This window comes from Salminus brasiliensis, chromosome 19 (assembly GCF_030463535.1).
Source record: "Salminus brasiliensis chromosome 19, fSalBra1.hap2, whole genome shotgun sequence".
NCBI classification, from domain to species: Eukaryota; Metazoa; Chordata; class Actinopteri; order Characiformes; family Bryconidae; genus Salminus; species Salminus brasiliensis.
In genome coordinates, this window is record NC_132896.1 from 10681110 (window position 1) to 10692708 (window position 11599).

The 11599-nt window shown below is 40.9% G+C and overlaps 1 protein-coding gene across 1 annotated transcript; it reads right to left on the reverse strand.

Annotated features, from left to right (window-relative positions):
- Positions 1-248: 248 nt before the first annotated feature.
- On the reverse strand, positions 249-9131 carry emx3 (empty spiracles homeobox 3). The gene is made up of 3 exons (XM_072663559.1): positions 8193-9131; positions 2204-2388; positions 249-1523 (listed from the first exon to the last, which is right to left on the reverse strand). Exons 1-3 carry the CDS (start codon positions 8524-8526, stop codon positions 1356-1358), a joined length of 687 nt encoding a protein of 228 aa, XP_072519660.1. The 5' UTR covers positions 8527-9131; the 3' UTR covers positions 249-1355.
- Between the last annotated feature and the right edge of the window lie 2468 nt (positions 9132-11599).

Here is an 11599-nt window from a genome sequence, read left to right on the forward strand (position 1 = left end):
TGGGATCAATATGGCCAAATTAATAATTAAAATAATATATATAACAATATTACATATGCAATTTAATAAATGGTTAATATATATGAACTTGAGAATTTGGGTTAATCTGTGAGAAAGTGAATGGAAGCAAGTCCAACTAAATAAAAAAGTCCAACTAAATAAAATAAATATCTCTCTCTTATCTGATAATATTTAGTGTACAAAAACAGTAAAAAAAAAAAAAAAAAAAAAAAAAAAAGAAGTGCTCATTCTTCTCAAAGACTTTTATTCTCTAATAATCTGCAGGAAACAGGAAACAAATACAAAACAAGAATTTCAAGACAACAGATTAAAATGAAGTGGTGTGGCTACAGTGCAATCGTTTCATCCTCTCCTCTTCATTCAAACCAAAAACCTGTTATGAAGTGCTACAAACTGTTTCTGGACCATAAAAGTTACAATACAAATGCTCATTTTGCGCGTTTTTGAGTGTGAAGTACACGGGACTGAATTAGCTTTGGGGTTTTTAAGCCTTTCATTCATTCATTCATTCATTCATTCATTTTTTTCAGTTTTTTGAATTTCAGTGAAAAGCAAATAAATACCCCAAAATTAAATTTCACACAAGAAGACATTTAACAACAGTTTGAGTTAAACGGAAAACAAAACAAAGCCCTGAACTCCAACACAGAACTCAACGTGACTTGGCACTCATATGCATAGAAAGATAAAGGCCGGCTTTTTTGGAATAAATGAGTACTTTTTAAATGTTCTGAGGACCTAATAGTGTAGTTTTAACCAAAGTGTATATATGTTCTGTTCTGATCTCATTAATATTTTGTGGATAAAAACAAAACATTGCTTCAAACAAAAATCCACAAAATTGCTCAAGGTACATCAAGGGCTGACATTTCAACTTCAGCTGTAGTGAATTCAACTGCACAGTTGAACAGTGTGACGACTGAACAGTACAAAACAAACAATCCACTGAAGGGTTTTTTAATGTAGTGTGTTTTGAGGGGGGAAAAGGTTCAGGTAGAAACTGAAAAAAACAGATGTTCCTCTGTGCTCTGCGATGGAGTCCCACATTGTGGAGGTCTATGTGTATTGCATACAGACAATTTGGAATGAAGTCTTTTGGAGCAGTTCAGCGTGAGCCTCCTTTGTCGTGCACGGCCAGATTCTGCTCCTCAGTTTTAACAGCCCAGTCCATTTCTCGGCTACGTCTTCAACAAGATGCATAACTTGAATGTCATTTACTTTGTTTTTATTTTTTATTTTCATTGTGGACGTGCCAGAGTCCCCCCCCCCCCCCAACCGTGCGCGAGCCGCCGGCTGCGTACAGGTATTGCTCAAACTGTCGGCGACATGCCTTATCAGTCCTCGGAGATGACGTCTATGTCCTCCGGGCTGCCCTGCTGAGTGGCTGCTCTCCAGCGGTTCACATGCTGGCTTCCTTTTCTCTTCTGCTGCGATTCAGGCGACTCCTCTTCCAGCTTCTGTCGCTTGTGCTTGGTTCTGCGGTTCTGGAACCATACTTTCACCTACAAGGGATGGAGGAGAGAGAAAGAAGCACTGCTTAACACCAAGTCGTCACTAAACTGAAATAAATGAAAGAAAATTATGGTAACCCCTGAAACCAAAATCAGGTGGGCCCAGGCTTCCATTCCTCACTTTTACACTCTTAAACACAAAGGGGCTTTAGGATTCAAGGGTTCTTCAAATAATGGCATGTAGGAACCACTTTTGGTTCCATAAAGAAGGTTAAAGTTTTAAAGAACCTTCACTTGATATAACTATGAAACATCCAGCTAAATATTCCTACTATTATCCATTCAAACTGCATTACATTACTGAAGTAGCTGTAAAACTAGAATGACTCAACTGAAAACGTTGAGACGCTACCAACCCTCCGTAGCACATGCGTCAACAAGTGTGTCTAATACTGATTGTGAAATCAGACTATAAATGCATGTTGAATACATGTCATTGCATTCTTTTGGCCCATCCCAGCGTGGTGAAGGATGGCTAACTTCCGTCCTGTGATGAAACCATGTAGACCTAGAGCCAGCGTGTGGATGAGAAGGTGCGTGTTCACATCCCCGCTGGCTCAGCATGCTGGAATGTGGCCACATGTGTGTGTTTGTGTGTGTGTGAGAGAGAGAGTGAGAGATAGATAGAGAAAGAGTGAGAGCATGCGGCTGCGTTGGCCCTGTTCTCTCACCTGCGTCTCAGTGAGGCAGAGGCCGTTGGCCAGCTGCTTGCGCTCGGCGCCCACCACGTAGTGGTTCTTCTCGAAGGCACGCTCCAGCCGCAGCAGCTGGGACGGAGAGAAGGCCGTGCGGATGCGCTTGGGCTTGCGGGAGAACGGCCCGTGCAGCAGCAGGTTTTCCGGGCTGTTGTCTTCACCTGTGGGAGAACAGAGAGAAAAAGATGGGATAAGAGGAGGTGCAAACACAGCCAAGTACGCTCATACTGCATGTTTTTGGACTTAAAAGCTCTCCATAGACTCTAATGGACCCTTGTAGGTATAATGTCAAAAGGGAAAACTAGGGAGGGGTGCTAGGAAGTTGTGAATTTTAAATATTTATTTGAGTATTTATTTGATTAATATTTGAAATAAACCTGGTTAAATTGCTTAAATTTTCTCAGTGGTTATAAGGAAGGCCTTTACTGTAAACATGTAAAACAAAATGTCTTAAAATGCAAAAAGGTCATAAATACCCAATTTGTGCAGTAATGTTTTTAGAGATTTTACTGTATGTACCTAACAGTTTATAATTATTATACAAATATATATTTAATATATATTTATTTATATATTTGCTGAATTATGAAGCTTAAGATTATTAAATGACTAAAAAGCACTAAATATAAATATATAATAAACATTATCAAATTACCTTTAGTTTTTATTATTTCAAAACATATTATTTTAATTATTACAACAACCTACTACCTGTAATAAATGTTTAAAAAGACAATAGTTTGGGAGGCAATCTAATTTATCACTATATTAACTGGAGGTGCATAATTGCAATAAAATGATAAAATCTAATAGTACATTTTATTTGCCTAGAACAAAAGAAGAGTTACACAAGTTCTAGGTCTACATTTGCATGATTCCAGGTTGGCACAGACTGCATAGTCAGTGCTACATGTATTCATCCGGGTGAAGTTCTACTTCACTTACATGCTCAAATAATTGTTCCAGGCTAAAAAACAAAGTCGTTTGGCTTTACTTTCCATCCTGCATCGTCATCCTGATTTTCATACAAATGCAAGGCCTTTGAGCACTAATGTTTCGATGTGGAGTCCTAAGTAAATATCTTAGGCCGTGAAGATGCAAAAACAATTGTGATGAATATATATTGATAGGCAGTTAAACAAATGCCAAACCCTGGCATTTTGTCTGATTTCATTCAACGCAAGGCAGTAGTAAAATGCAGTCATTATCACTTCCATGGGATGCGTGACCTTCGTTCCACCGCAGCCAGCATCTGGCAGGCCGTGTTCATGTGCCGTTTAGTGAAAAACACACAGAAGACTCAGAAGCATTTTTCATAAACAAATGGATCTCTAATTGAGAGGTGAGAGGATGCTCTCGCCTTGAAAAGAATATTCAGCAAGAATGCCACCGCAGTCACGCACAAGCAAAGTTTGTCCCACTGGAGCGGTTAAGGCCTGGACAGTGCAGGCCGATGAGGTGGGAGACTGAGGTCTATTGTTAACGAAAAACGAACCAACATGTATCCGAGCGCAGGTGTGCAGCGACGAAGGTACATCATTAACATGTACACCTTCTGAACACACGTTTCACAGGAGAACTACATCAATGAAAATGAGGCACACAAATACATGAAGAGCATATTCAAAGCTCCAGATCCCTTCAACAGTTCACTTTCACCACCTCATTAATAACTGATTTTTTAATGGGAAAAAAACACAAATATTTAAAAATTTGGCAGAACCTCAGACTCACTCGCATTTGAAATCCACACCCAGTTACTGGCAGTGTTAAATGAACTCATACAGAGCTCAGCTTAACCAGAAGAATGAGTTCGTCTTAGGTAATTTCACTGTGTGCATGGCCAGCGTACAGCAGCTCAGTTTAAAGAAATCTCTTGACCTTTAGTCATCAAAGAAAGTCCAAAGATGTACCAATTCTCAACACAAAAGATCCCTAATGGCATCACCAGTGGAAGAAAAGAGGATTACCATGAGGCTGCTCAGATGGGGATTTCTTTAAAGTCACAGAAGCCGACCCTGTTTCTGAAGACAATGGATTTGAATGGAGCCTTTTCAGGCACGCATTAAAGCCATCGCAGAGAAACAACTTAATTTCAAAGAGTTTTAGAACCGGCACCTTGGTCATTTCCTTCAGCTACCCTCCCCTCTATTCTTGACCATCGTGCAAAACCAGCGCAATAAGTCAAGTAAAGTTTTACAACTAGTTTGGGGCCCTACACAGTGGTATTAGTTTGTATATGGAGTGCTCTTATAAACGCCTTGGGTGGGTTTTTGAATACCTTCAAAAAACAGACTCTTGCAATCAGAGCTCCTAATAAGGTATGCCCTTCTCCTTCGTTCGCTGAGAGGTGCATATTTTCTGTCAGAGGACTGTCATTGACAGCCGTTTTCAGCTGGCGTGCTAAAAATCCTTTGAACATCAGAGGCTAAAACAATAGAGGCAGCTCCGAGCTAAACTACAAGTAGCCAAGGCCTGGCAGAGAGGAAGAATGTAAACAGCCCGATGAGGTCTGAAGGTGTTGAAAAGTTGTCCTTAGACCTTCCTCAAGGTGCACTGAACACCAAAGAGACGTGACTGAACGTTAAGGTATGAGGTAAAAATGAACACAGTCCATGTTGAAAACTACAAGAGCCGCTACTAAAGCTTTAAACTACTCCAGAATGCAGCTCTTAGTTACAAATTGGCTACGCTTGTCCTGCCTAGTACTCTGACTGGCATCCTCATCATGTGTGGCATCACCTCTAGGTCTCCCTTGAGAGAGCTGGTGAAACATACTAGTGAGCAGCGTTGGAGATTCAGGCCTCCTGAAGAGCCGGCAGCCCCTCCGGGGGTTTGGGCTCAAACACTCACTGGCCTATCCGTGGCGAGGATGCCCCCGCCATGAGGAAAAGGGAACCAGATGGCATCCAGATCAGCTTTACTAGCATTCCCTTGGCACAAACAAGCTTGGTCTTGTCAGTACTGCTCTCATTAAAGGCAGGGAGAAGGGTGGCATACAGTGGGAAATAAAGAGACACTGGATCATTTGGTCCCCAACCACAGAACGAGGGTTGCCAATTCGGACACTCTTCAAATCTGAACAGTTTCTTACTTTTTTTTTTTGTTTTGTTTTGTAAAGCGAAATTTTAATAGAGCTGTAATAAATGATTACGTCTAAATAGCTTGTAAAATGAATCTATCTGAAACTGCTTTGTTAACTTGAGCATTCAAATCTTGGGGCAATGAAATAGTCATTTTTTATAGGCTTGGTGTGTAATTTGTATTTATTAAAATTTTTATTAAATTAGTAATGGCTTACCCAAATATTGTGGGGAAGGATTCATGGACAGGGCTTAGGCATAGTTCTGGACTGCACAGAATTCTAAATAGAGATTTTCCACAGAAAGGAAAATGCAGTCCAGGACCTAGGCTTAAACCCTGTCCAGGAAGCCGACCTGTGTAAATCTATTCTAAATAAATATATCTTGATACTAGTTAAATGGGGCATTTATTAATTTACCATAAGGCGTATATTTTATCTTTGAATAAAAAAAAATACAATTTACTGCTGTTGAATGAGACTTTCTTAAAAGTACAATCTGGACAAACTCTGCCGAACTAATTTCCCTAGGATCTCAATGCGACCTGATACCACAAGAAGTCTCAGAAAAGAGAGATATCTCAATAACAGAGCTGCGGTTACAGAGCACTGTCTGACCTCTCTGCTACTGATAACAGTGCAACAATCTGCTAAACGCACCATAACACAAAACCCTGCACTTGTACAACAGCAGGCCCGTCTGGGATCCTGTTTACGTCGTCCTGCATGACAGATCTGAAAGCTCATGGACACATCCTTTTGCTCATTCAGGAAGTGAACTGAGTTAAAACCTGTATACACATTAGAAGCAACAAAAAAAGTGACACTTTGATAGGTATTCCTTTCCCACTCAATCCCCTCGGCTGTATTTAGTCTTGTCTAAACAGTGGTTTTCTAGGTTATTGGACACCATCAGTGAGTGGATCAGCTCTGTGCGTAAACAAAGGGACTCTATCTGAGCCCCCCGGATCTGAGTAACACTGACAACAACCTCTGACTTCCACCAATTACCTGAGTTTCAAGCCCCTGAGGCCAGTGGCTAAGCCCAGTGCGTCAGCCAGCACACCTGATGTGGCCGGGCTTCCTGACTTCACTTCCACTAAGTCAACATGGACAGCCATGTCAGAGGTAGTGAGCTTGTTGCTTTAACAAATTGCCTGGTAAACAGGACCACCCACAATCAGTTAGACTTTAGAAATTGTAATACAGCTCAGAAAGATAACAGCTATATTGAAAACAGATATATAGATATAAAAATATGTGTTCAGTTTATTTTATTGATTTTGATTCATTGTTTTTGTAGCTGAGGCATTTCCTACAAAAATGTCGAATTCATTTTCCTACTGGTTTATAAAGTTTATACATTTAAAATGTAAACATGTAAAGAGATCAATTTTTAATACATATTATGTGTTTAATACACGCTGCTTCTTTAGCATTCCCCTATGGTCAAGTGTATGTTGAAAAGACAGCCGTTGATTAGAGTAATAGTTGAGGGTAGACTCTCTGAGGGTCCTCATTATTAAGATCGACACAATCCTCAGTAAATTTTAGACTGGTGTACGAAATTTGAAATCGAAGAGAGCTAGCTAGGCTAATTTTGCGGTTTAGCTCTTTTAGATTAATTAGATTATTTCTTGATCGGCTGAGATACACAGTCTGTGACTGTGATTCAGTCTCTGTGTTTAATGTCCTGCACCGTCATCCGGTTCATCCGCGCCGTTTATTTCCTTTTTTATTGTTATGCGTAAAATGAAAAATCACCAAAAAAATAATAGTAGGTCCACAACCATGATGCATAAATAGTTTTTAGCTTCATAAATTGTTTTAAATATAACAATAACTACTATTTAAAAAAAACTGCTTTATAGCTTTATATCAACAGCGTTTCTCTCACATATCCGCGTATTTCACGAATCAGTCAAATAAAATTAAAGAAAATCATAATATACATGTATTTGTAGACATTCATGTTTTAGACGTTTTAAACGTTAGCATATTAGTGCAATATAGCCTAGCCTATATACAAATATACAATAATAAAAAAAATCGTATATTCTCTTATTATTTTCTACAATGTCATTTCTACCTGCGAAGGAGATTATATATTCTGATCCGGTGGATAAAGTCCTATTTAGCGCAGGAACTGTTTAACACAGTCAATGTTCCTGCAGATATTTTAGCACTCTGCGGTCCTTTACACACACACACACACACACACAGCGAATTCAGTGTGAAGGCAGGCACGTGGTCGAAGGCGCTCTAACTTTCTACAAGGCCTGTTGTTATTAATGCAGGAGTTTTATATAAACCACTATAAATCATTTTTGTGCACATTTTAGACGCGTCTAAATTGATTAATTTTGTGGCAATAGTTGCATCTAATACCCTAATGTTTATGTAAAATCATAAATTATTATTATCAAATTAGATTTTTTTGTACTTTTATTTTGTATTTTCGGTCTAAAATAATAAAAGACACGAGTAAAACTCTACAGTTCTCACAACTGATTTCATACAGAGCTACGTGCCTGTGTTATATATGATAAAGGAATGTGAGAGCTGCATCACTGGGTATTTTAATTTGCTACATACTGTATACAAACACACACACACACACACTAGCCTCAGATATATGTATGTATGATATATGTATAAATAGGCCTATATGGTTACAAATGGTCTAAATGTGTCCGAAAAATCTCTGAAGAAATGCTGCTAAATGTCTCATAATATGCAGCTATTTGACGTGAACTCAACGAGGTTTGTTAACTCGTCAAGTGCGCTTTGTTATTAGCCCGAGCAGAGCAAACCGTGTTTCACTGTGGTTATGTCCCCTCTGTGATGGAAAAGTCGTGCACAGCACAGTTCCTCTCCACTCACCTTGAAATCTGTGTCCCAGGTAGCGGTTGCGCAGCACCCAGGGGTAAAAGCTGAAGCTGTCCCTCTGCTGGGGGCTGAAGAAGGGCTGGGAGGGCATGTGGAGGTGGCGCAGTGCCAGCGCGGGGTTGGCCGGGTGCGCGCTGGGCTCGGCGAACACCAGCTCAGCTCCTCCGTAAAGCGCGCGCCCGGAGCCTTGCGCGCAGCCGAACGGCGACGCCACCGGCTCCGAGTAGCGCAGCGCCGTGGGCCGGATGGGCTCGTCTCCTGCAGCCGGGGGACTCGAGTCTTTCCCCACGAGCGACTCGATGGTGAAGCACTTCTTGTGCTGAAACATGATGGTCAGCCCAGTCACACAGGTAGAGGAGAGTGTTTTTGGTTTAAAGAGAGTTCCCACCTGACAGCCTAGCCCACATGTGCCAGAAAATCCCACTCAGAAATCCACGCAGCGCTTCTTTAAAGTGGCTGAACTCTGCTGGTGGCAATCCATAACGCACCGCGCTCCCTTCTGTTCTCCAAGTGCACGCAGTGGATGTGTGCGTCTCGGTCGGTCCAAAAGCGCGAACGCAGGTGCAGCTGGTCTTCTCTGAGGGCAGACTTGGACAAGGATACACACACACACACACACACACGGCCGGGGTGGTACTGACCAAGCACGATTATATCAGATCCAAACTCGGCTTAGGGTCGCGCCATCACAAACCAACTGCTCCAGTTCAGCTCAGACCTGCACTCCACCTCTCCCTCTCTCCCTCCACTTCGAGTATCGATAATCGATAAGTTCTTCAAGCGCAAGCCTCTCTTGCCGCTCGCTCTGTGCCTCTGTCTCTCTGACACTCTCTGACACTCTCTCTCTCCCTGTGTGTGTATGTGTACCTGCGCTGACAGAGGTGTGGTGTGACGCGCATGCGTAGACGTGGCTGCGAGGCTTCAGCGTCTTACAGCCATTTTGTTTCAGGTCTCTGCGGAGCGCCGCGGATCAAGCGTCCGGGTTTTAGCGGAGCATGAAATAAACACAGGATAAATATAGAAATGCACATGGAGAGATGAGGACTGCACCAACTACAATAAGCAGACTGACGGAGCTACTTTGGATTGGAGAATAAAAAACATACTAATCTAAATTGCACTAATTCAGCTTTCAAAATTAGACCCAAATCAAATAATGGTTCAATTGAATCAAGAGGTAAAATAATAGCAATAATAGCAATAATAGCACTGTAATAGTCCTGCCATGCTATTCATTTGTTTGCTCGCATGCTGTTTAAAAACGCATTAAATTTTAATGAGTTCAGATGATAACTGCAATATCATAAAAATGTAAACTCTCCGGTTGACACAGAAAAAGATCTACAAACTGTGGCTTGTGGTGTATCTAATATTTAGTCTCATTCCATGCGTTCTGTTGGGGGAAATATCGTTCTACATAAATAAATACATAAATAAATAAATAAATAAATAAATAAATAAAAATTGGCTTTGTGGAGTAAAGTATACAGATAATAATATGAATAATAATATAAATAATAACTAGCATTAATTAATACTACTACTACTATTAATAATAATAATAATAGGAATAATAACCATCATACATTATTAATAATAATGTATATTGTATAATATATGTATATGCTATATATATATAATATGTACACAATATACAATATTGTATATACACAATTATACAATATGTACACAATTCTACACATGATGTATAATAATAATAATAATAATAATAATAATAATAATAATAATAATGGGGAGGGGGTTTCCTCATAAATAAGGGTGTTGAAAAAATCAGTGATTTGTTCATATTCCAAATCCGTCAAATCCACCGAGTTCCTTCATTGGATCAATTTAACTCACTTTCCCACTTTCCCACTTTTACTGTTTCGTTTCACAGGAGGTTTTGAGGGACTCCTGGTGTAAGACGTATATCTACTCAATATATCAAGAATATCAGATATTTACTATATCAGCTGATTGTAGCTCCAGCGCGGTCCTCGGTTGGTAGAAGTGATTTTCTCTGAGTGAATTTAATGGTGAAGTGTGTTTAGTGTTTTAACAAGGCTGAGACTCCTCTGTCAAAGTGCAGTCAGGAGGCAGGGCCGGTGAGGGTCTTGGTGTCTTGGTGTGTGTGTGTGTGTGTGTGTGTGTGTGTGTGTGAGTGTGTGTGTGTGTAGGCAGGCAGCAGGGTGAGGCTGATGGAGTCTGAGCGCCTCTACTGCTCTCGTTTCTCACCTGCAGAGGTCCGAGTCTCTGAGGGAGATCGCGGGCTAATGGGAAGATCAGAGTCTCGGAAACCCCGGACAGATGTCACTCCTTTCAGAGCGAACAATCGTGGCTTAGGAAGCACACAAAAGCGCCCCCCCCCCCTCGTCAGGCCTATAGTAGCCCCCTAAAGCCCCCCTCCCCGGGCCGCAGACCCCTCAGAGCCCCGACAGCAGCACTGGCTCCAGCCCTCTTGTCCCTGCTCGCTCACTCTCTCCGCATATAATTAATAGCTTTCTCTGGCCAATTTCGGGCCCTTTGCCTCGGATTCAAACGGTCATTAACATCTATTAATTTCGCCTCTGGCAGTTGATTCCAGATTGGGCTGGGCTGAAAGGCCGGAGCAGTTGGAGGTTTTGTGAGCTCTCTGGGTGTGAAGGCGAGTTAAAATGTGATCATTGTTCCCCCGCTGGAACGAACTGAAGTTAAGCCTCCTTTGGTGAGTCTGAAGGCAGGGTTGGTTATTTTAGCGCTGTAGTCGAGTTAGGAGAGAATGAGCCGGCATTTATCCATTAAAACGGCTTTTAAAGACACGTTTAAACTCGGACACACAAAAGCACTGAAGTGATTCAGTCAGAGACGGGAAACAACTCACACAATGTTTCTGAAGAACAGAGTCATTATCCTGTGAGCGCTCCTGACTGCAGCACAGCGCAGTGTTTCTTCACACTGAACGGAGCATCGGACGAGGACATGCCAGCAGGTTTTAATGTAATAATAACATTAAATTAAATGATTAATGTAGAAGCCTTTTGGACGACCATCTAAGACCCCACAGAGCTGAATCAGACTGTTAACGACTAAAGACGCTGCGTGCTGCTCTTCAGTCCTCAGATGACCCAGAAGTTAGAAATAAATACAAAAGTAGATCTGCATCTGTAATGTTACCGTTCATTTTCTGGTATTTTATTACCTGATTACAGTGTTTTTTAGTCTTAATAAAAATAAAATGTTATTAAAAGATCGAGATAATAATAATAATAATAATAATAATAATAATAATAACACATGTTCTGCCATTCTTATGGTCAGTTCCAGAGGTTTCGTTGTTTTGGAGTTAAAGGCAGTTGTATAAAGTAGGAGTTCAGATCCTGCAGTGTGAATGATGAGCTATAATCTGAGCTGATCTCTGAACT